The sequence below is a fragment of the Pristis pectinata genome, chromosome 2, assembly GCF_009764475.1.
Source record: "Pristis pectinata isolate sPriPec2 chromosome 2, sPriPec2.1.pri, whole genome shotgun sequence".
Taxonomy (NCBI): Eukaryota; Metazoa; Chordata; class Chondrichthyes; order Rhinopristiformes; family Pristidae; genus Pristis; species Pristis pectinata.
The window spans coordinates 12,880,056-12,906,572 of record NC_067406.1 but is presented as its reverse complement, the minus strand read 5'-3'; the positions used below and the strand labels follow the sequence as shown (position 1 = coordinate 12,906,572).

At 43.2% G+C, this 26,517-nt stretch overlaps 2 protein-coding genes across 3 annotated transcripts in view; both read right to left on the bottom strand.

Moving 5' to 3' along the window:
* The window catches only part of smyd1b (SET and MYND domain containing 1b), an 87,920-nt gene extending 76,371 nt beyond the window's left edge, over positions 1-11,549 (bottom strand). For both annotated transcript variants that reach the window (XM_052042424.1, XM_052042432.1), the window contains exon 1: positions 11,413-11,549. In XM_052042424.1, the coding sequence (XP_051898384.1) occupies positions 11,413-11,549 (137 nt within the window). The remainder of the gene's footprint in view (positions 1-11,412) is intronic.
* A 10,325-nt stretch (positions 11,550-21,874) lies between these two features.
* Positions 21,875-26,167, bottom strand: LOC127580105 (N-acetyllactosaminide beta-1,3-N-acetylglucosaminyltransferase 4-like). The gene is made up of 2 exons (XM_052033321.1): positions 26,146-26,167; positions 21,875-23,001 (listed from the first exon to the last, which is right to left on the bottom strand). The coding sequence occupies exons 1-2, from the start codon at positions 26,165-26,167 to the stop codon at positions 21,875-21,877; spliced, it is 1,149 nt and encodes a 382-aa protein (XP_051889281.1).
* Positions 26,168-26,517: the final 350 nt, after the last annotated feature.

Below are 26,517 nucleotides of genomic sequence, written 5' to 3'. Positions count from 1 at the left end.
AACACAACTCCTGATCAGCAGAAATTAGTCACGTCTGGTTAAAAGTCTCGAAATGATCAGTAGCCTATTGGCATTAAATAATTTGACAGGAGGATGATACCTTTCCCTTATGGCAGCAGCTCCACAAACTGCATTTGACATTTCATTTTGACCTTCCATCAAAATATCATCTATCAGTGCCCAGCAAAGGAAGTTTAACATTTCGTTGTGCAGTGTTACTATTCAGTGTTGCCATGTGTTAAACACATTTAGTAAAGCCATTTTGCTCTCTCTTCATTCGACCCTGCCCCCAAATCCTTCCCCATTTTCTTCTTGCCCTTAAGGTGCTGACTTTAGCCCGACCTCCCAGCCCACCTGCTGCTGAGCACGGTGGGTATAGGCACTGTACAGTGTCTGGTGGTGGAGCTTGTTAAGCTTGGCCTAATCCAGCTCTTGTACCTGCATGTACACTCACATGTACACACACACACACACATGCAAACACATGTGAACACATACATACACATGCATTAACATACAGTCAACACTCACACATTAACAAACACAACCACACACATGCTCAACCAGGCCAACCTCAAGAGTGTATTACCAAAGTACTACCAGCATGTCTCCTGTCCCACCAGGAGCACTAACACCCTTGACTATTGCTATACAACCATCAAAGATGCCTTCCCAGCCACCCCTCATCCTCACTTTGGTAAATCAGACCACTGGGCTGTGCTCCTTCTCCCTGCATACAAACAGAAACTGAAACTGAAACTGAAATGGGAGGCACATTAGTGTAGCGGTTGGCGTAATGCTATTACAGTGCCAGCGACCCAGGTTCAATTCCGTCTACTGTCTGTAAGGAGTTTGTACATTCTCCCCGTGTCTGCGTGGGTTTCCTCCGGGTGCTCTGGTTCAGGTTAGAAAGTTGTGAGCATGCTATGTTGGCACCAGAAGCGTGGTGACACTTGCAGGCTGACCCCAGAACACTCTACACAAAAGATGTATTTCACTGTGTGTTTTGATGTACAGGTAACTAATAAAGATATCTTATCTTTTCTTATCCAGTACAGAGAGCCATGCAGTGCTGGTCTGAGGAAATAGATGAGTTTCTACGCGACTGCTTTGAGTCAGTGGACTGGTCCTGCACAAGAAATTGAGATACGACCTCCATAAAGCTATCAGAGATGCTAAGAGATAATACCAGTTCAAAATAGAGTCCCAGACCAGCAGTCAGTCGTGGCAGGGCTTACATGCTATAATGGGCTACAAAATGAAGTCAGGCAACATACTCAACAACAGTGCATCCCTTCCTGATGAGCTTAATGCACGTTTTGAACAGAAGGGGATTGGTTTATCACCACCCACCCTGACAGCCTCCAATACAACTGAACCCGTGGTCACAGTCGAGGATGTAAGATCCGTCTTCCGGAGAATGAACCTAAGGAAAGGATCTGGCCTGGATGGTGTCCCTGGCCATGTCCTCAGATCCTGTGCTGATTAGCTGGTGGGGGTATTTGCAGACATATTTAACCTCTCCTTGCTTCAATCTGAGGTTCTCACCTGTTTTAAGAAGACCACTATCATCCTGGTACCGAAGAAACACAAGGTAACATGCCTTAATGATTACCAACCAGTGGCTCTAACATCCACCATCGTGAAGTGCTTTGAGAGGCTGGTCATAGCACGCATCAACTCCAGCCTACCAGACAACCTCGACCCACTGCATTCGCCTATCACTGAAACAGGTCTACAGTGGACGTCATCTCCCTGGCCCTATACTCAGCTCTGGAGCATCTGGACAGTAAAGACACTTACGTTAGACTATTGTTTATTGACTACAGCTCTGTCTTCAATACAATAATCCCAAGCAAACTCATCACCAAACTCTGAGACCTGGGACTCAACACCTTCCTCCGTAACTAGATCCTTGACTTTCTGACCAACAGACTGCAATCAGTGAGGATAGGCAGCAATACCTCTGGCACAATTATTCTCAACACTGGTGCCCCACAAGGCTGCGTCCTCGGCCCTCTACTCTACTCCCTAAACACTCATGACTGCATGGCCAGATTCTGCTCTAACTCCATCTACAAGTTTGCAGATGATACCACCATAGTGGGCCGTATCTCAAATAATGATGAGTCAGAGTACAGGAAGGAGATAGAGAGCTTAGTGACATGGTGTCATGACAACAACCTTTCCCTCAATGTCAACAAAACAAATGAGCTGGTCATTGACTTCAGGAAAGGGGGCAGTGTACATGCACTTGTCTACAACAAAGGTGCTGAGATCAAGAGGCTTGAGACCTCCAAGTTCCTAGGAATGACCATCACCAATAACCTGTCCTGGTCCAACTCAAGGACAGCTTCTATCCCACTGTGATAAGACTATTGAACGGTTCCCTTATAAGATGAGATGGACTCTGACCTCACAATCTCCCTTGTTGTGACCTTACACTTTATTGTCTACCTGCAATGCACTTCCCTATAGCTGTGACACTTTACTCCATATTCTGTTATTGCTTTTACCCTGTACTACCTCAATGCACTGTGTAATGAATTGATCTGTATGAATGGTATGCAAGACAAGTTTTTCACTGTACCTCAGTACAAGTGACAATAATAAACCAATACACACACACACACACACACACACACACACACACACACACACACACACACACACACACACACACACACACACACACACACACACACACACACACTAATCCCACTGTGACAACTGGATATTAGAGTCATGGAGTCATACAGCATGGAAACAGGCCCTTCAACCCAACTCATCCATGCCGACTATGTTGCCCAGTGAGTGAGTTCCATCTGCCTGCGTTTGGCCCATAGCCCTCTAAACCTCTCCTATCCATGTACTTATCTGGAAGGCTTTTAAATGTTGCTAATGTGCCCTCCTCAACCACTATTTCTGGCAGCTCATTCCAAATACGCACCACCCTTTGCATAAAGAAGCTGCCCCTGATGTCCCTTTTAAATCCCTCGCCTCTGATCTTAAACCTATGCCCTCTTGATTTTAGCAGTCGCTAAGATATTCTAAATTCAAGTAACAAAATAACCTGAGGAAAAAAATCTCACGTCAGTAACAAGGCAGGGAATGAGGAAGGAGTGATCGAGGTGGGGTTGTGGAACTATTACAGGTCCTCCCCGCGGTAAGACAGGGTTCCATTCCTGAGAACCGTTCATAACCCAAACAGTTTGCAAGTCGGAAATGTGGCCACCTGGAAATATATTTAAATAAAATCAAAGGCTGACCGAGGACAACATGGTGGTAAACCAGGCTGTCAAACTCAACCATTCAGATTTCTCTGCAAGCTGCAATGATACCTCCGCAAACCAAGTTCCCACAGGGCGGAAAATGCCCGCGTCCCAGCAGCAGCCAACAAGTCCATCCCGCCAGTCTCCCAAACACTCGTCCGTTTGCACAGGCTGACCATAAGTCAGGTGTTCGTAAGCTGCGGAGGACCTGTAGGTTGCTGTGAAAATCCATATATTTCATGTGTCCTTTTACTATGGAAAATCTTGGAACCAGCGGCATAACCCAAACAGTAGGCCTTCCAGGAGTGAAGTTATGGAACACTTTATATCAAAGGATGATAGAAGTTTGAAACTGTGGGGAGAGTATATATTACAGATGGACAGTTGCATGTTACTTCATCCCACTCACACCCTGACCCATCTGTCTGTGGTTTCATAGAACATGGAACAGTACAGCAGGGCCCACAATGTTGTGCCGACCTATATAAACACCTACTCCATAATTAATCAAACCCTTCCCTCCTACACAGCCCATAACCCTCCATTTTTCTTACATCCATGTGCCTATCTAAGTCTCTTAAATGTCCCTATTGTATCAGCCTCTACCACCACCCCCGGCAGTGCGTTCCAGGCACCCACCACTCCCAGTGTAAAAAACCTACCTCTGACATCTCCCCTAGACTTTCCTCCTCTGACCTTAAACTGACCTTCCTGCACTATCACAATGAAGCCCAATGTAAAATTGAAGAACAGCACTCCGTCTCCTTCTGGGCATGTTGCAGCTTTCGGACTCAATATGAAATTCAACAATTTCAGATAACTTTTTCTTTCTGGTTGTGTTAGAATTGGCTGTATCAGAAGTTCCTACATAAGATTATCCATCTGTAATATTGACCATTTTTCTCTCTCCACAGACACAGACTGATCTGCTGGATATTTCCATCAATCAACTTTTGGTTTCGGTTTTCAACAATTCTGAACTGCACTTCGCAGCTTTAACACATCCCTCTCTATTTTACAGTCCTCATTAATCTACCAACTTCATTTCATCCATTTGAATGTTCTACTTTGTCGGTCCCCATGTGTTTGATTCATTTAAGGTGAGAGGTGAAATACTTAAAAGGGACCTGAGGGGCAACTTCCTCACGCAGAAAGTGGTGAGTATATGGAAGGAGCTGCCAGAGAAAGTAGTTGGGCTGAAGAGTCTGTTTCTATGCTGAACTAATCTATGACTCTGTTCATTAATCTTCTACCTTTGTACCTCATTTGAATTGTTTCACTTCAGCTAACTGAGAATTTGAAAATCTCATCCATTAATTCCATTGATTTATGAAATCCTGCAGTCAAATGCAGGAACTTAATTTTCCCCAGGTAGCCCTGGGCAGTGCTAGTGCACTCAGTAGTAGTGATTTCCTCACTGTTGTCTGCCTTTGTTGAGTGCTGCCTCCTGACATCTGGAATGTGATCCACCTTTACAAGAGTTAAATGCAAACTAGATGAAGAGCACTTCATATTCCTCCTGGGCAGTCTCCAACCTGACGGCACGTGCGTTGAATTCTCAAACTCTCTCTCTGTCCCTTTTCCCTTTCCTCTCTTCACCTATCACCCTACCTCTTTCCCCTCCCCCGCCCCCCATCTGTCCATCACCCACACACTCCTCCCACTGGTTCCCCTCCCCACCTCCGTCCCTTTATTCCAGGCTCCGCTTTCCTCTCCTAGCAGATTCCATCATCTTCAGCCCTTTGTCACCTCCACCTGTCACCTCCCAGCTTCTGACATCATTCCTGCTCTCCCCCTCCCTCACCTGCCTATCACCCCCCCCTCAACCGGATCCACCTATCACCTGCCAGCTCTTGCTCCACCCCTTCCCCCCCACCTTTTTATACAGGCTATTTCCCCTCCACCTTTCAGTCCAGATGAAGGGTCTCGACCCGAAATGTGGACTGTCCATTTCCCTCCATAGATGCTGCCCGACCCTCTGAGTTGCTCCAGATTCCAGCATCTTCAGTCTCTCATGTCTCCATTTTACCAGAGTCTCATTACATATCCATTCACTAATAACACGCTCATGCTCATTTTAACTTCCAGCTGCGTACAAAGGTATAAATGGGAATGGATTGTTCGGCCCATCAGTCCCATCCTTCCATCTAATGAGATCACTGTCTCAGCTCCATACCATTAGAAGCTCAGCCCAGTCACATGACACCAACTGGGCTGAGAGTCACTATAGACTTTACAACAGTGTAGTGTACGTAATTCCGCGATAGTTATGTTCCTAAGAAACCTCGCGTTACAGAAAATCATGTTATAAAAACAATCGTGTCATTGTGAAAAAGGGGGTTGGGGCCAAAGAGTTTCATAATTTCAATAGCAAAGTTATTCTTCCGCCCAGGATGTTCAAAGATAAAGGTGTTTTCAATAGCTCTCAGTTTATTTTGTTACTGCAAGCTAAAAGTACCAAAGGCTGTACATTATGTTGGTTAATAGAGTATCCTTGCACGGTTTCACTCCTTTCTTGGAGAGTCTCTTCAAATCAGCCTCAGCTACCCCATCTCTGACCTTTCCTACAAAGATGAGGAAGGGAAATGTTCACCAACTAAGTCCACAGTTTTCAGTTCTATTCAATAATGAAGCAGTCCATATACCTTATAATAGGTTCCTGAGCACCAGACAAGGCTGAGCCACCAACAACAGTACTATTCTCATTAAGGGGTAATGACCACGCTAAAGAAAAGGTAGCTGAACCATTTCCCTCTGGTCCTCAGTGTCAGCACCATTGACCAGAGGCCAACCTGGACCCAATCAACACCGTGGAAGCAAAGTTCAGGTATCCTGCATTGAGGCTCACCTCATGAGCACGCAAAGCCACTCATAATCTACACAACTCATTCTGTGTGTATGATGTAACTAATCATCAGTCTATAAAGGTGCAGAGGTATCAACAGCTGAAGCACCACACCATCCACAACAGGGAGATCTGGTTTATTGGAAAACCCAGTCACTGGTGTCAAAGCTACCCCTTCATTGCCAGCACATTGCGGTGGCAGTGTGTACCACCTAGACGATTTACTTTTGCCACTCACCAACCTCATTTCAATATTGCATTGAGCCCACCATCTCCTCCTGTGTCAAGACAGATAAGGGCAGCAGAATCAGCACAGAAGAGGTAAGCTGCAGGTGGCAGCCGAACAGTTTTTATTGAACTATTGGTTCATGACCAAGACTATTGTTCAAACCCAGTCTCAGCAGCTGAGAAATAAGTGGTGACCAGGAACCTAGTAGTTTGTGTTCAAAACTGATCTGGTTTACTAATGGCCTGCGATGTACTTACTTCCTTACCACTGATGTAAAGCTCATCAGCCTGTAGTTTCAGGTTTATTGCTATGGCCCTTTAGAACATAGAACATTACAGCACAGTACAGGCCCTTTGGCCCACGATGTTATGCGGACATTTTATCCTGCTCTAATATCTATCTAACCTTTCTCTCCCACATAGCCCCCTATTTTTCTATTACTCATGTGTCTATCTTGAGTCTCTTAAATGTCCCTAATGTATCTGCCCCCACAACCTCTGCTGGCAGTGCGTTTCACGTACCCACCACTCTCTGTGTAAAAAATTTACCTGTCATCCTCCTTATACCTTCCTCCAATCACCTTAAAATTATGTCTCCTCATGTTAGCCATTGTCGCCCTGGGAAAAAGTCTCTGACTGTCCACTCGATCTATACCTCCTATCACCTCGTAGACCTCTATCAAGTCACCTCTCATCCTCCTTATCTCCAAGGAGAAAAACCCAAACTCACTCAACCTATCCTCATAAGACATGCTCTCCAATCCAGGCAGCATCCTGGTAAATTTCCTCTGCACCCTCTCAAAAGCTTCCACATCCTTTCTATAATGAGGCAACCAGAACTGAACACAATACTTCAAGTGTGGCCTAACCAGAGTTCTAGAGAGCTGCAACGTCGCCTCGCGGCTCTTGAACTCAATACCCCGACTAATGAAGGCCAACACACCATACACCTTCTTAACAACCCTATCGACCTGCGCGGCAACCTTGAGGGATCTATGGACGTGGACCTCAAGATCCCTCTGTTCCTCCACACTGCTAAGAGTCCTGCCATTAACCTTGTATTCTGCCTTCAAATTCGATCTCCCAAAGTGTATCACTTCACACTTATCCGGGTTGAACTCCATCTGCCACTTCTCAGCACAGGTCTGCATTCTGTCAATATCCTGTTGTAACCTACAGCAACCTTCTACACTATCCACAACACTACCGACTTTTGTATCATCAGCAAACTTACTAACCCACCCTTCCACATTCCTCATCCAAGTCATTTATAAAAATCACAAAGAGCAGGGGTCCCAGAACAGATTCCTGCGGAATGCAGTGGTCACCGACCTCCAGGCAGAATGTGCTCCATCTATCACCACCCTCTGTCTTCCATGGGCGAGCCAATTCTGAATCCACACAGCCAAGTTTCCCTGGATCCTATGCCTCCTGACTTTCTGAATGAGCCTTTAAAAGAACAACATTAGCTATCCTCTAGACTTCTGGTACATCACCTATGTCTAACGTAGATGCAAAAATATCCATCAGACCCCCAGCAAACTCTCCTCCCTTGCTTCTTTTAGCATTCTGGGATAGATCCCATTAAGCGCTGGGGACTTAGAGTCATATAGTTATACAGCACAGAAACAGGCCCTTTGCCACAACTGGTCTATGCTGACCAAGGTGCCCCCCTGAGCCACTAACCTGTCCAAATATCTTTTACAAGTTGTAATTATACCTGCCCCTGCCACTTCATCTGGCAACTTGTTCCACATACCCACTGGCCTCTGTGTGAAAAACTTACTTCTCAGGTCCCCCTTAAATCTTTCTCCTCAAATCTTTCCCCCCTCACCTTAAACCTATGCCCTCTTGTTTTAGACTCCCGTACCCTGGGATAAAGAAAGTAACCATCCACCTTATCTATGCTCTTCATGATTTTATACACCTCTATCCACCCTAATGTGTGACAATATTTCTAATACCTCTTCCTTCCTGATCCAGACATGCTCCAGAATATCATCGTACCCCTCCAGACCCCACGTTCTTTCTCCCGGTGCATTCCAATGAGAAGAATTCATTCAAGACCTGCTCATGTCCCCTGGCTCCACACATAGATTACCCCTTCAATCCTGGAGGGGACCTATTGTTTCCTTAGCTAGCCTCTTGCTTAAAACTTAATATCTAAACTCTCCTTAATCCTACTTGTCACGGTCATTTCATGGCCCCTTTTTGCCCTCCTAATTTAATTTATTTCCCATATCCCTTCTAAGCCTCAAAGGACTTGGTTGATACCACTGTCCTATACCTGACATATGCTTCCCTCTCTCTGATCAATCTTTCATTAACCAAGGTTCCCTAAACTTACCATCTTTACTTCTTATCTAGGTTGAATGTGACTTCCTGCATCATTTTTCACCGTCCTCTCCCCCTCACCTGCCAGTTACCAGAGGGTTGGAGGACTGATAATATTGTGCTATTGATTAAAATGGGAAGAATGGATAACCCAACCAACTGAAGGCCATTTCTGTACTGCATGTTTATGTGATTCTATTGATTTAACTTGAGTGGTGAGCAAGTGACATCAATACTGAAGAACAATAGATACATTCATTTAAAAAGACACATAGAAAAAGACAGCATTGGTTGGGGACTGGTTAGGGGAAGCTTGTGTATGACTAGTTAGAAATTTTTGTGAGATAACAAGGAGGGTTCATGAGAGCGCTGGAATTTTTCTCGTAAGTTCCCACAGGGTAAGCCTGTCAAAAGGGGAGAGTGTCAGATTGGATCCAAATTTGGCTAGGTGTCAGGAAAACAAAAGGTTACTGGGTGTTTTTGTGACTTGCTTATTGCCAATGAGATTCAGTACTCAGTGCCTTGCCTTTTATAATATTTATTAATGACTTGGACTTTAATGTTGAGGATACAATAAAACAGTTGGCAGATTATACAGAAGTTAGAACATAGAACATAGGACATAGAACAGTACAGCACAGGACCAGGCCCTTTGGCCCACAATGTTGTGCCGAACCAATTACATTAGTAATAAAATGCTCAACTAAACTAATCCCTTCTGCCTACACAATGTCCATATCCTACTATTTGCCTCACATTCATGTGCCTATCTAGGAAATTATTGAACGCCCCTATTGTATCTGCCTCCACCACCACCCCAGGCAGCGCATTCCAGGCACCCACCACTCTCTGTGTAAAAAACTTGCCCTGCACATCTCCTTTGAACTTTCCCCCTCTCATCTTAAATGCATAATGTCTGGTATTAGACATTTCAACCCTAGGAAAAAGATACTGGCTGTCTACTCTCTCTATGCTTTGCATAATCTTATAAACCTCTATCAGGTCTTCCCTCAGCCTCTGTCGCTCCAGAGAAAACAACCCAAGTTGTCCAACCTCTCCTTACAGCACATGCCCTCTAATCCAGGCAGCATCTTGATAAATTATACTTAACAGTGAGGACAGAAGCACAAGACTAAAAATCAATAGCGATAGGCTGGTCAGTCGGACAGAAGAGTTGCACATGGAATTTTATCCAGAGAAGTGTGAGGCAATGTATTCTCAGGGGTGCAACAAGGCAAGAGGATTTACTATAAATGGGAGGCTATTTAGAGGTGTTAAGTTCATGGATCACTGAAGCTGGCCACACAAGTAGACAGAGTGAGTAAAATGTTATTAGCTGAAGCACAGAACATAGGTTGATTAGGCCGCATTAAGAATATTATATGCAGTTCTGGTCACCATACTATCGGAAGGATGTGGTTAAGCTAGAGAGAGCACAGAAAAGATTCACAAGGATGTTGCCTTGATTGGAGGACTGAGTGTTACGGAGAGATTGGATAGGCTGGGACTGTTTTCCCTGGAGCGAAGGAGGCTGAGAGGTGACATGATAGTAGGTATATAAAGTTATGAGATAGGGTAGATAGCCAGTGTCTATTTCCCATGGTAGGGGTGTCTAAAACTGGAGGGCATAGGGTTGAGGGAAAAGGTTTAAAGGAGATCTCAGGTGTAAACTTTTCACACAAAGTAGCAGTTGGTCCCCGGAATGAGTTGCCAGAGGAGGTGGTGGAGGCAGGAACAGTAAGAGCATTGAAGAGGGTGTCTGGACAGGAACTTGAATGAGCAGGGCATAGGGGGATATGGAATTAATGCAGGCTGTTGAATTAGTATAGATAGGCACAGTGGTCAGCATAGATGTGGTGGGCCAAGGTCTACAACTCTATAACTCTATAATAAAGTGGGATTGCTGGAAGATTAGTGTAAATGGGTACGTGATGGTCAACATATTGAGCTAAAGGATCTGTTTCTGTGTGAGTAACTGATTCTATGAAATTTGCTGCCAACCTAGTCTGATCTTTCTGTCACTAGCCCCCACCAATGCAGATGACTTTCAACTAACTCCTGCAATGGCCGAATAAGCCATTCAGTTCAGCAGTTAGGGACGGACAACAGTTGCTGGCCTTGCCCGTGATGACCACGTCCCAGGAAGGAATAAAAAGCTAACGTCATCAAATTCTCCTCAAAGTCAAGGCTGTCCCATCTTGAACACTATAACTATTCCACGTCACCCAGTCAGAGCCCCGGAGTTCTCGACCACACCCCATTACAGGAGCCTCAGCACCACAACTCAACCACCGCAGCCTCACCGCCGCCCAAGTAGGAATGGGCAACGCTTTCTCCGTGCAGCCTCGTAACAAACCACAAGAAACCACTTATTTAGGGCTCTCATCGAACGTCGGATAGAGTTCACATCTTTATTCCACTTTGGAAAAGCTGCCAAGTACAGTTACTAAGACCTGTAGTTCTCCAAGATCTCCCCGGTGATCCAGGCACAGTCCCAGGGCAATTGCAGATGCAGCAAAACTGCGGAACCCACCTTCGGCAGAACAGTAGAGAAAATAGTGGGAGAGGAGAAAGGTTTTAGCACAACGAAAACAAGCGACTCAATCATATAGGCATCGATGGGAAACTGCCTGCTGCTACCTCAAAGCAAGTATAAATAAGGACTACGCAAACAGGATCCACCAGCTACAATGGAACAACGTGTGTGTGCAGTAAGTAGGCACGTTGACTCACTTGTCGAACACGACCGCAGCATACGCTGGCTCAGCGAAGACCACATCCCCGCTCCATAAGTCTTGCTTCGCCTTCAGACCCCTTCCCTTGCTGTCCGTGTCAAAGACTTCTACTTTATCCATGTTGCCAGCAGTCATTTCAGGGAGTGGGAGAGGGTGTGTGCAGCAGAACAGGCTTTAACCTTGGCCACTAATCTCCAGCTAGCTTGACACCTTTCAGATGCCTGAAGCCGAGCTTCTATAAATGGTCCGCCTCAGTCAGGCTGCACCAAGTCAAATGGTGAGGGGGACGGGAAAGCCGGGCAAACGCAACCTCTCAAACATAAGAGCCTGGATTAGGTTACAATGGCTGCACTCCTGTAACCACTGGAGTAGAACCATGCTTAAAAACCTCAGCTGTTTTCAAAAAAAAGGAGTGGCATTTTCCTAAGGAATTTTATGAATCCAGGAATGATGGATGTTTTGTCCCTTCCCCTGCTTTGGGAAGGGGGCTGCAGCCAGGGGATTTATTTTTGGAAAGCAGATGACCTTATCCATCAAGGGACGGCAGCTGGAGAGAGGTAGCCATTTGTTGTGAGGTTGGTGAAAGAATAGTGGAGGGCCACGGGTCTCCTTAAATAGCAACTCGGGGCAGGGACTTAATGCAATAGCCACACACAAGGGCCGCAGAAAGCTCTGCAGAGAGTTCTACAGATGAAAAGGATTATGACAAATGCTGAGAAGTGGATAGAAAACATTGGAACTTCTGAGCTATTTACGCAAAGTAAAAGTGTTGAATTTATGTTCACCCTACGGTTGAGACTGTTTTGCTGTTTGAAGTGGTTGTCTGGACTAACGAAGTGGATGGACATATGACAGATACAGAGGAGTGTATGGAAAGATGAGCAGAGGCAATGTAAATTTTCCGTAATCTAAACATAGAACATAGAACATTACAGCGCAGTACGGGCCCTTTGGCCCACAATGTTGTGCCGACATTTTATCATGCCCTGAGACCTATCTAACCCTTCCCTCTCACATAGCCCTCCATTTCTCTATCATTCACGTGACTATCTAAGAGTGTCTTAAATGTCCCTAATGTATCTGCCCCCACCACCTCTGCCGGCAGTGCATTCCACGCACCCACCACTCTCTGTGTAAAAAATTTGCCTCTGACATCCCCCTTATATCTTCCTCCAATCCCCTTGTGTTAGCCATTGTCACCCAAGTCTCTGACTGTCCACTCGATCTATGCCTCTTATCATCTTGTATATCAAGTCACCCCTCATCCTCCTGCACTCCTAAGAGAAAAGCCCTAGCTCACTCAACCTATCCTCATAAGACATGCTCTCCAATCCAGGCAGCATCCTGGTAAATTTCCTCTGCACCATCTCTAAAGCTTCCACATCCTTCCTATAATGAGGCGACCAGAACTGAACACAATACTCCAAGTGTGGTCTAACCAGAGTTCTAGAGAGCTGCAACATTACCTCGTGGCTTTTGAACTCAATACCCCGACTAATGAAGGCCAACACACCATATGCCTTCTTAACAACCCTATCGACCTCCACGGCAACCTTGAGGGATCTAATCTGTACTTTTAAAGGGGTTGTGGGGATGGAGAGCCTTGACGATTGACATATGCAAGTCCTTGAAGCGTTAGGACACATTGAGAAAGCTGTTCCAAAAGCCACTGGATCCTTGGCTTCACTGGAAGGAAAAATGACACAGTCAGATAATGAATTGTTTATACCTGAGCCCAGCCCACTCTCAGGGATTGTGAGACATGGGACATACTTTAGGAATTAAATGGAGAGCAGATATGAATACAAACAAGAACCAGACTTCAAAAATAGCCTGTTGAAATGTTAACTACAAGCAGTAATCAGTTTTGAGATTAGAAGGACAGCTAGTGAACGAACAGTCCTATTGACAGAGAACAGGCTACTGGTCCACAGCAGGAGGATGCACTTGAGATACTGTTTGTAAATCGATGTGGCCATGACTCTTTCTTGCCTGCATCAGCCAAAGGTAAGGCAATGGAGCTGTTATTTCACATCATTGTGAAAGCGATCAAGGAAGGTCCCAGACCAGACTGATAATTTGTCACGTGATCATAGGCATATTTGCTCTGTCAGTCAGTAACTAGGATATTTGTGTATCCAGAGAGTCAACCCTTGCAACACTAATTCTAGGAGTCGAGGGTTTCTGTCCTCCAGAGCTTTTAGACCATCCGCGTGAATTAATTTATCTCAGCAAAGGTGTTTGAACATTCAGGGGTATCTTGTCAGTTACAGTGCACTCCCATTATAAATATGTAATTCGATGGAACTGTTCAGGTAATGAAGGGATATAGACCATGTGCGGGCAGATGTGCATTTAATTTGGCATCATGGTCAGCACAGACATCATGGGCTGAAGGGCCTGTTCCTGAGCTGTACTTGTTCTATGTTCCAAAATATTGAAGTAAACTATGTTGTTGTAACCATCTGGCCGCTGTCTGTAAGGAGTTTGTATGTTCTCCTTATCTTATTGAAATTGTATTCAAACACCTGCTGTTTTCTTTCTGCTTAAGAATATAAAATCTCAGTGTATTTTGAGTTCAGAGTGTTTCTCCAGAGTTTCTCCAAGAGATTCTCTGAGACAAAGTTTCTTCCAGAATGCCTGATTGTTGTGCTGAATAAAGATCTTTCACATCTACAGCTCCAGTCTCCATGCTGTCATTCACAATCACAACACCCAGAGTTAAAGTTGTATGTGCGTTCCAATGACTTCACCCTTTAAGTCCTTGTTTTACAGGAACAATTGTATGCCTGAATCAAATGAGGATTTGGTTAACGTTCATAGCAAGTAGAAGGGCCGTATCAAATTCAGAGGGATGCAGGCAACATTTGAAGATCTGATACAGAGAGTCTGGCCTGTGATTTCTCAAGAGCCCTTGGGATGCTGTCTGGACTTGGATCGGTCTGGATCCTCACTGATCGAGCAGGCTAAAGACTTGAATAGTAAGTAATACATTTATTAGAAGCAATCACAAGGCTCGGGTTTCAGCTACGCTTACACTCAGGGCTCTTCCAAAGGCATCAAGTATCTGATTGCTCCCAGAAAACAGAAGGGTATAAGTGATTTATTGACCTTGATAAGAGAAGAGTTTTGGTCAAGATTTTAACTGCTATCAGACTTTTGAACCAATCATCTCTTTCATGTCCCCTTCCCAGTGGTGCTGCCATGTTCTCAGACTCTTCATTCTATCTCTCTCAGTTATTCTATTATTGCCATACTATTGCACTACTTTGGATTGCACTACAGTTTTTACACCATTCTGTTGTTTTGCACTTGTCATTGTACACTGTTTACTCCGTAAGCTTCACGCAAGCAAGGAATTTCATTGCACCCTGGTGTATGTGACAATAACTAATCTGAATCTGCATATTTCGAAGAGATGGTTTAGTTGCTCAGAATAGCCTCTATTGCAGTATTTCACCTTCAGCAGATATTGGATAGAACTTAGTTTGCCAGCCTTACCAAAATAGCAGAAAGGCAAGAGAAGTATACAGATCAGGGTAAATGTTGAGATGTTTCCACTAGTGGGAGAAACTTGATTGAGGGGAAATGGTTACGATTAGGGGAACATTTGAAACTTTGGTCCATGGGAACTTCCTTCTTCCAGAGGAAATTCTCTGCCCAGAGGACTGTGAAGGCTAGGTTATTGGTGGTACTTAAAGAAGGACATCTTCAAGAGGCGGTGCCTCAAGAAGGTGGCATCCATCACAAAGGACCCTCACATCTGGGACATGCCCTCTTCTCGGGGAGGAGGTACAGGAGCCTGAAGACCCACACTCAATAATTCAGGAACAGCTTCTTCCCCTCCGCCATCAGGTTTCTGAACGGTCCATGAACCTGCAAACACTACCTCAGTATTCCTTTTTATTTAGCACTATTTATTCTTGTAATTTATCATAATTTTATGTCTTGCACTGTTCTGCTGCTACAAAACAACAAATTTCACATCATATGTCTGTGATAAAAAATCTGATTCTGATTCTGAAGTTGATAAAGTTTTGAAAGATCAGGGAATTGAGGGTCATGGGGAACTGGCACAGAAGACAAGATGAAGCCTAGGTCAGATCAGTGGTAGGGCAGACTTGAGGGTTGAGTGACCTACTCCTGCTCCTATCTTCTAATGTTCTCTTTTTTTTATGTGGTACCCAGTGATATTTTATAGAACATAGAACACTACAGCACAGTACAGGCCCTTCGGCCCACAGTTGTGCTGACATTTTATCCTGCTCTAAGATCTATCTAACCCTTCCCTCCCACATAGCCCCCTAGAGCGAATGATATTCTGCAGAGAGGTGCAGAATTGACCAGAACTTAAAATGTGACTTTGACATGGGTACAGAGGTTGGTTTAAGAAACAGTCGGCAATGGAGGAGATTGGATGATGTGATCATTAGGCTAAGAAGGTCTCTGAGGAGGAGATAGAGGGGAGGGATGTTCTGGGGGCAGGGCTGAGGTGGCTAAAGATTCTGTCAATGATGGTGGAGCAAAGAGATGCTCCTGCATTGGTGTGACACAGCTGAAGGTTAAAACCTGAGGCACAAAACACTATAGGAAAAGTGAATGAAAATCAAAAAACTGCAGAAGTTGGAAATCTGAAATACGAACAGAAAATGTTTGAAGAGGTTTACCAGAATGTTGCCTGGATGAGAGGGTTTAGTCAAATGGAGAGATTGGACAAACTTGGATTGTTTTCTCTGGAACGTCAGAGGCTGAGGGGAGACCTGATAGAAGTTTATAAGATTACAAGAGGCATAGAGAGGGTAAATAGACAGAATCTTTTTCCCAGGGTAGAAATGTCAAATGCTAGAAGACACGCATTCAAGGTGAGCGGGAGGAAATTTAAAGGAGATGTGTCGGGGCAAGTTTTTTTTAACACAGAGAGTTGCAGGTGCCCGGAACAGGCTGCCAGGAGTGGTGGTGGAAGCAGATACAATGGTGGTGTTTAAGAGGCTGTTAGACATGTGAATGTGCCTGGAATGATGGGATATCGATCATGTACAGGCAGAAGAGAATTAGTTTAATTCGGCGTCGTGAATGGCACAGACGTTGTGGGCCGAAGGGCCTGTTCCTTTGCCTCCCTCTTCTCCTTCTTCTAAAATGCTGGAAACACTCAGCAGGTCGGGCAGTATCTGTGAAAAGGGGAACAGTTAACGTTTCAAGTTGAGGATCCTTTGTCAGAAGGGGGAAGGAGATAAAATTAAGTTAGTATTAGGTGGCAATTTATTTTCTCTCCAGTTCTGGCCAAGGGTCTTTGACCTGAGACATTAACTATTTCTCTTCCACAGATTCTGTCTGACCTGCTGAGTGTTTCCAGTATTTTCTGTTTATCTAATAGGAAAAGTTGTTCAAACTTGGAAAACATTAAAGACAGTGTTAAATCTAAGGAAAAGACATAAAGTTGTCAATAGGAGCAGTAATTCAGCAAATGCTGACAAAGAAATTGTTCACAAGGACTTGATATTCTATATCCCAGAGTTGTGGAAGAGGTGGGTATAATATGTGTGCTTAGTGCACTGCTCTACTCTCTCTACACTCATGGCTGTGTGGCTAGACACAGCTCAAACACCATCTATGAATTCGCCAATGACACCACTGTTGTTGGCAGAATCTCAGATGGCGACGAGGAGGCGTACAGGAGTGAGATAGATCAGCTGGTTGAGTGGCGTCACAACAGCAGCCTTGCACTCAATGTCAGCAAGACAACAAGGTCAACAATAAGCTCGCACTCAATGTCAACAAGGTTGTGGACTTCAGGAAGGGGAAGTCGGGAGAACACACGCCAGTCCTCATTGAGGAGTCAGCGGTGGAAAGGCTGAGCAGCTTCAAGTTCCTGGGCGTCAGCATCTCAAAGGATCTATCCTGGGCCCAACACATTGATGCAATCATGAAGAAGGCACGCCAGTGGCTCTACTTTGTTAGGAGATTGAGGAGATTTAGTATGTTAGCAAAGACTCTTGAAAATTTCTACAGATGTACAGTGGAGAGCATTCTGACTGTTTACATCACTGCCTGGTACGGAGGCTCCAATGTGCAAGATCTAAAGAGGCTGCAGAGGGTTGTAGACTCAGCCAGCTCCACCATGGGCAGAACCCTCCCCACCATCGAGGACATTTTCAAGAGACGGTGCCTCAAGAAGGTGGCATCCATCATTAAGGACCCTCACCATCCGAAACATGCTCTCTTCTCATTACTACCATCGGGGAGGAGGTACAGGAGCCTGAAGACCCACACTCAAAGTTTCAGGAACAGCTTCTTCCCCTCCATCATCAGATTTCTAAACAGTCCATGAACCCATGAACACTATCTTGCTATTTCTCTTTTGCACTATTTATTCATTTTTTTGTAACTTATAGCAATTTTTACATCTTGCTCTGTACTGCTGCCGCAAATTTCATGATGTATGTCAGTGATAATAAACCTGATTCTGACTCTGAGGGATGATGGATGCTCTGTATTCTTCCAAAATTCCCATGGATTCTGGAATGGGTCCTATAGATTTAAGAGTAAAATTTGTGATCCCCCCCCCACTATTTAAGCAGCATGGTGGTGTAGTGGTTAGCATAACGTTATTACAGCGCCAGCGACCTGAGTTCAATTCCGGCCGCTGTCTGTAAGGAGTTTGTACGTTCTCCATGTCTATGTGGGTTTCCTCCGGGTGCTCCAGTTTCCTCCCACGTTCCAAAGACGTACGGGTTAGGAAGTTGTGGGCATGCTATGTTGGCTCCGGAAGCGTGGCGACACTTGCGGGCTGCCCCCAGAACACTACACAGAAGATGCATTTCACTATGTGTTTCGAGGTACATGTGACTAATAAAGAAATCTTATCTTATCTTATCTTAAAATCTTATCTTAAAAAAGGAAGAGAAACAAGGAAAATACTGACTTGTTCATATGGTGGTAATTGGGACAAAACTCAACTCTATTAAAAAGCAGGTGATATAGAGTCATAGAGTTACAGAGTTATACAGCAATTTCATGCTGACCAAGATACCTGACCTAGTCCCATTTGCCTGTGTTTGGCCCATATCTCTCTAAAGGAAGGAAATTGTTGGGGCCTTGACAGAAAGTTTTGTATCTTTCTTAGTCATGGGTGAAGTACCAGAATACTAGAAGATGGCTAATGTTGTGCCCTCATTTTTAGAAGGGCTGCTAGGACAAGCAAGCAAACTATAGGCAGTTGAGCCTTACATCAGTGATGGGTTAGTTACTGGAGGGGTTTTTGAGAGGATCTGCATTTGGAAAGGCAAGGATTGATGAGGAACAGTCAGCATGGCCTTGTATGTGGGAAATCATATCTCAAAAAATCTTGACAAGGTTGCACACAGTAGACTGGTCTGGAAGGTGAGATCCACATGGGACAAAACATAGCATTGGCAAGTTTGCTGATGATGTGAAACTTACTGGGAATGTGATAAGAATGCAAAGAGGCTTCAAGGGGATATAGACAACAGTTTAAATGGGCACATCCTGAGTACAATGTGGAAAAATCCACTTCAGAAGAAAAACAGAAATGCCGAGCAATTTCAATTGATGAGGAAGTGCTGATATTCAAGATCTGGCAGTCCATGTAAACAAGTTACCAAAACCAAGCAAGCAAATGCAGCAAGCAATTAAGAAGGCAAATGGCATGTTTGCCTTCATTGCTAGAAGACTTCAGTACAAGAGCAAAGGGGTCCTATTACAGTTATTCAGGGTCTTGAGTGGGTCCACACTTGAGTATTGTATATTTCTTTGGTCTCCTTACCTAAAAAAAGGATATCCTTGCTCTAGAGAGTGCACAGTGAAAATTCACCAGATGGGTTCCTTGGATACTGGGTCTATCATACAACAACATTCTCCAGCGTTCAGAAGAATGGGAGGTGACCTCATTGAAGTGTACAAAGTTCTTACAGTATTGATGTGAAGAGGATGTTTCCCCGAGTGTAGGAGTCATGGAGCTGCAGTCTTAAACTAACAGGCAGACCATTTAGGGCTCAAATGAGGAGAAATCTCTTCCCTCAAAGGGTGGTATATCTTTGGAATTATTCACCCTTGAAAACCATGGAGATTCATTCATTAAGTGTGCTCAAAATAGAGATTAATAGATTTCTGGACAGTAAAGGAATCAAGGGATTTAGGGATAAGCCAGGAAAAGAGTGTTGAGTCAGATGATCACCTGTGAACCATGGAGCAGGCTCAAGGAGTCAAAAGGCTGCTTCTGCTCCTCTATGTTCCTCATACACAAGCATTTAATAGACACAAATGATTTAAATAAAATTCTGCTTTTCTACTTAAGGTGAACAACCATGAACATAAAATAATAAAACCTTTAATTCGATAATTACAGTTCCAATAATGAAAGAATGTTATTCAGGTATGATAAGAAAATTAGTGGTCATTTCATTTTCCAAACTCCAAATTATTTAAACAATTAAGATTATTTAAAAGTGAAATACAATTCTTTACAAGATTTTAAAAATAACCTTGCAAATGGCAAACCATACTCAAATTCCACTCAGTCAAAGACTCAAAGATATCCTAGTTTGAAGGAGCTTTAATGGTTACTTCTGCATAACAAATATTTGTAGATAACAGCTGAGGCTCAGCTGGGAGAACCCTCTTCTGGGTCAAAAGGTTGTCGGTTCTAGCCTGTCACCAGAGATTTGAGCACATAATCTCAACTGACATTTCAGTGCAACACAGAGGGAGTGACATTGCTGTTGGAGATGGTATTATTTGAAGGGGTTGTTGTCGGCTTTCGTCTACAGATTCAGTGGGAAAGACATCCTTGGATTGACATTCCCGACTATATATAAGCATTCCCTCCAGCATGAGAATAGGATGAGCCTCTGTGAGAGGTGAATGGCATTTATTGTGCACAGCTTTCAATGGTTAGTAGTGTCTAACAACAACTCCAAGATCTTTTCTTTATTCTTTGATAGTTTCCCTCAGAAAAGTGATATGGTTGAAATTGTGTCTCAGGTATTGGGAGACTGGACCAAATTAGGAATTTCTTCTTGTACTAATTATGTAATAATGCAAACCAGATTTCACTTAATTTGTTTAAAGTGGGCTAGTCATCTGATTGCAAATGACATCATAGGAACCGTACAAGATTCTAACAGATTCTAACAACTCCTTACCTGGGAAGGAGCAGGGTTTGGCCATTGAAATTTTTAAAATCTCTGGAACATTTTGAGAAGAAATGCATTTTTCTCAGTCAGAAATATTATGGTAATCACATTGTGGAAAATAATTTGGCATAAGAACAGTTGTGCCAGCAAAGCAGGTGCAGTTGTACTGAGGCACAAGTCCCAATCTATGCATTTAGAGTTAGGGGCCTATGGGTTGTCTTTCAAGCAGTCGATAATCTCAGTTTAAACAAATGGAGTGAAATCTGTTTTATTTCATAAATTGTAGCACGAGTTAATTGACTAATGAAATCTCTCTTCTCTCCATTTTTTCAATGAATCGAGATTTCAGCCATCTGAGTGGATGTAAGATTATAGCAGTATCCAAATTGAGGAAACTTGTCTTAATAAAACAATGGAACAATTTTACTTTTACATACACACAATAAAGACACCACTGAAGCATCTGAAAATGAAGCAGTAAAGTTTGTACACAGCAAGCTCCCAGAGAGAAAACCATGACCAGGGACGGCTACTCACACAGTCATATATCCATAGAGTCAAACAGCACAGAAACAGGCCCTTCAGCCCACCATGTCCATGCTGACCATAAAGAATCCATCTATACTTATTCCTTTTAACAGCACTTAGTGTGTAGGCTTCTATACCCTGTTCTTGTGTAGATAGTTCTGAAATGTTCTGAGAATTTATTCTTCTCAATTTAAGAAAACAATGGGTTCCTGCAAATCATTCCATTAGGAAAAACTTTTGTAATTTTGGGTGAAATTTATTACATGAATTTTGGTGTAGTACATTTCTATTCGCAAGAGTGGTTTTTTTATTCATTATAGAGTGAAAAATAGTTTTGTAAATTGAAGATACCCACCCCAAAAAAAATCAATGGCATTATGAGGAAAATTTGCAAATCGAGGATAACCTGTAATCTGCTTTTAGTAGCAAGTGTTGAGGAATAGATGCTGGACAAGATACGGGCTCTTCAAGAAATACTATCTCAAGATCTTTTCTGCTCACTTGACAGGGCAGGCAGAGCTTGTGATGCCATCTCATTCCAAAATGTTGGATCATTAATCAGACTCTAAACTGGGCAACACTACATCTGCAATCAAGAATCAATCTCAAACAGGTAGGTTGGTAACATGCATAGATGACCCCAGTTAACATTAGAGGAGGAAAGAAATACAAAGGTTATATTTCTAATATTTGACAGATTAATTTCTCTTTGAAACCAGGAAAGAAAGGAATGCTTGCAAATGTTTTGGATCCAATTCAACTCTCCTCCAATATTTCATATTAAACTTTCAAAGAGTGGACACACTGCTTGGTTACATCATTAAGCAAGCTCCAAATCAACCACAGCTCATTGGGTGTCACTCTGTGAATGACCATTAACATTTTGTAAATGCACGGGTCATATGGAATATTTCCAAATGTCCTGAAGCCTTGGTGAGAGACCACTTCAATTTTGGCCCTCTGGGCACAAATTCCCACAAAAGCGTCATCGATGGGGAAGAGCTCCTCGAATTTGGAGGCATTGTGAAGTTTCCGAACTGACATTCCAGACAACAGGTAACCACCCCCACCGGCATAGGGAGGGTAAGGTTTCTTCCCATACAGAAATAGGGGAATGTAGTATTTACTGGAAACAACCCTATCCGGATACCAGTTCCTGAAAACATCCCCGACGTAAAGGTCTTGGGAAGCATCGAACTCCTTCAGATATTCCACAAGATTTTCCACGTTAACAAACATGTCATCATCACCCTTCAGGACAAACTTCACGTCCTGGCATTCCTCGGTGAACCACTTCCAGAAGAGGGTCTCCTTCAGTGTGACATTGAAGAAGGACTCGCGGAAGTCCCACTGGATTATGTCACCATAGACCTTTGTCTCATGATCCACCAGTGACTGCACAGACTGTGAATGGATCTGGCTCTCCATCCGCCCCAGGAGGAAGACACGGCGGATAGATAATCCATCTACTCTCCTCTCTTGTCCCCACGTGCTACGGACTGAGGCTCGACGGTCTGCATTCCCTGCCAAAGACTTGATGACCAATAACAAGAAAATGTCCTTCCCCTTGCACACGTTGGCCTTGTGGATACTCGTGAAGTCCCTGCAATGTCGGTACACCATGAAGTCCTTATAGATTGGCTTGAGATTGGCAGTCAGGTTATTGAACGTCCAGTTTGGAAGGCAAGGAGCTGCCATTGCCTCTGCCGTGGTGAGGTGGGTGGTTGTATTGATGGAATTCTTTTGCTGAGGCGTTGGTTTGGAGTACCACACAGACTTGTGGAGATAAGATATAAACATGAGTTTCTTCTCGTTGGATTGGGTACAGAAGCTAAAACCCACAATTATTGCAATTGAAAATATCAACACAAATTGCATTCCACAGATTAACATGGTGTAGGTGACAGCTGCGCATTGGGGGGAACAAAAGAGAAAATTAATGAAAGTGTACTTGTACAGATATACTGTTGAAAGTATCCTGACTGGTCATATCATGGTCGGGTATGGCAATTCTAATGTGCAGGAATGTAAGAAGCTGCAGAGAGTAGTGGACTCAGCCCAATATATACGGGCACATCCCTCCCCACCATTGGTCATATCTACAGGAAGCGCTGCCTCAAGAAGGCAACATCCATCAGCAAAGATCCCACCATCCAGGCCTGGCTATCTTCTCACAGCTACCATCGGGTAGCAGCTACAGAAGCCTGAAGTCCCACACCGCCAAGTTCAAGAACAGCTACTTCCCTTCAAACATTCAGTTGTTGAAACAACCAGCACAACCCTAATGACTGAAGTTTAACAACACTATGACCACTTTGTACTAGAAAGGACTTATCTTTTGGCTCTAATTGTGTTCTTTCTTGTCAAAAAGATGTTTAATTTGTTTAATTTATGAAAATGCAGCTTATCTGATGCTATGTGCCTGTGATGTTGCTTCAAGTAAGTTTTTCATTGCACCTGCGCATACATGCTCTTCTGCATATGACAATAAACTCGACTCTGATTTTGACCTTGACTTTGAGAAAAGATCACATTCTTCAGCAATATGAGCATTAAAAAGTAGAGAAATGGAAAGTATTATTGCCTTTCATAACCTTGCAATAGTTGGATGGCAGGACAATTGGGCATCTGAGGGAGAATAGGACCAGGGAAATAAGTGGGTGAAGGAGACTGATGGGTTTGAGCTGGCATAGACTCAACAGGCCAAACAGCCTCCTTCTCTGTCATAGGGAATATAAGAAATATAAAACACCTCAATCCAGAATTTTTCCAGACTCGGACAGGACCAAAACATATGAATTAAAGAAGGGTCTCCATTTTTTGCATTTGTCACAAAGAGATATATCCGAATAGAAACGCGATAACTTGCCTTTGGACAGGTGGACTCTATGGACCACTTTAAATTGAAGGAGAGAATGACGGGCACATAATGATGAAGTATTAACCAGTTTAAAACTTTGATTCCAAGTTTCCTCAGAAATTGAAATCTGCAGATCACGTTCCCAAGCATTTTTAATTTTGTCTAAAGGGACCTTATTCGTTCCTGATAATCTACCATAAATCTTAGATATTGAAGCATCATAAAAAGGCTTCAAATTAAAAATTAATGTTCTTATCAGGATAGAGGTATTTCAAACTTTTTCCGTACTTTTTAAAATAAATTTTAAGCCAAATCCTTTAACTGCATTATTTGGGATTGTTGGAGAAAAAGATATAATTCTGGAGACTTCCAACTTACACATATTGGCCTTCATTTCTCTTATAGCCAGGAGGGCTGTGTTGCTTAAATGGAAGGAAACTACTCCCCCCATTCATGCTCAATGTTTACGGGATGTTATGTCGTATCTAAATTTAGAGAAGATCCGTTGATCTATTTCTGGATCTATTCTGAACTTTCAAATATTATGGGGACCTTTTCTTGAACTATCAAAACCACTGATTTAGTGCTTAATGTACAGATATTGGCTAATACTACTACGTCTTTAAGATGTTACTAAACAGCTTCAGTTTTGGTAGTGGGGTTAGATTTTTTTTATAATAAAGTTATTCCAACTTATCAATATCAATTGATATCTTTCTTGTTTATTGATAATGAAGCATTGTGATTTCTAGTGTGATTCAATACTATCTATTTTGTAACGTTTTCTTTTTTTTCCTTTGTTTCATGCACTTTATACTTCTTATTTGAAATTAATAAAAATATTGAGAAAGAAAGAAATATAAAACATGGAATCTACCAAAACATCGGAGCATGGCATTTTGGATGATCTGGGGCGCCATAGCACTGAAGATGGTAAAGCTGCTGCCTGACAGCTCCAGTGACCCGGAAACTATGATTTCCATAACTTTTCAAGATTTTTATAAAATCATGAGGGACTTAGATAAGGTGGATGGTCACAGTTTTTTCCAGGGTAGGGGCGTCCGAAACTAGAGGGCATAGATTTAAGGTGAGAGGGGAAAGATTTGAAAGGGGTCGAAGGGCCAAGTCTTTCCACAGAGGGTGGTGGGTATATGGAACGAGCTTCCAGGGGAAGTGGTAGAGGCGGGTACAATTCAATGTTTAAAAGACATTTGGACAGGTACATGGATGGGAAAGGTTTAGAGGGATATGGGCCAAACATGGGGAAATCTGATGAGTTCACGTAGGCACCTTGGTCGGCATAGATGATTTAGGCCAATGGGACTGTTTCCATGCTGTATGACTCTGTGACTCTATAAGATTCAAATTGATAAATTAGTAAATTGGTTTATTATTGACACTTGTACTGAGGTACAGCGAAAAACTTGTCTTGCATACCATTTCTACAGATCAATTCATTACACAATGCATTGAGGTAGTACAAGGTAAAACAATACAGAATGCAGAGTGAAGTGTCACAGCTACAGAGAAAATGCAATGCAGGTAGACAATAAAGTGCAAGGTCATAGCAAGGTAGATTGTGAGGTCAAGACTCCATCTTATCATACTAGGGAACTGTTCAATAGTCTTATAACAGTGGGATAGAAGCTGTCCTTGAGCCTGGGGGTACGTGCTATCAGGCTTTTGTATCTCCTCACCCAATGGGAGGGGGGAGAAGAGAGAATGTCCCGAGTGGGTGGGGTCTTTGGTTATGCTGGCTGCTTTACTGGGGCAGTGAAAGTATAGTGAAGTTGCACCAGAATGACATCAAGTTTTGGATAGCTTGCACAGTGGTGAATAGGTTATAAGGAAATAAGTGAATGAATTGGATTGAGGGAATTGCTCTGAGACCTGGTATAGGCACAATGGGCCAAATGGCCTCCTATGTTATAAGAAAATGGTGTGTAACATGAAAAGGAGTGAAGTACAATAACTATGACTGTAAAGTTCTTTGGAACATCTTGAGCATGTGAACAGCACAATGTAAGAACAACTGGATTCCTTTTTCTTTATGCTCCTTGTTCTGGTTAAAACACACATGGAAACAAATGCTTCATATTTGCTGTATAAAACACCAACTAAAATATCAAAGACTTCCATCAAGTGCCTACTCAAAGAACCCTGCATTTCATTGAGACAGAAAAGGACTTACCAGATCTGTTCTTGGGGGCCATGATACCGACCTAGAAATAAAATAAAAAAGATAAGAGTTTGTATTTAAGGTTCCAAGGTTATTTTGCCTTTAGGAAGTGTTGGTTTGTACAAAAAAATATACTTAAAGGTGTTCACAGATAATGAGCAACTCAGAGCTACTGATAGAGAGCAAGCAATCTATCAGTAGGTCATATACTACGTGAAATTCAAAGGTCAGACAAGGCTCAGGGACATGCAAAACAAGGAGATGTTTTGAATATACTCATGCTCTCACAGATGCTGCTTGACCGGCTGAGTTCTTCTAGCAGGTTGTTGGCTGCTCCAGATTCCAGTACCTGCAATCTCTGGCGTCTCCACATGCAGATATAAG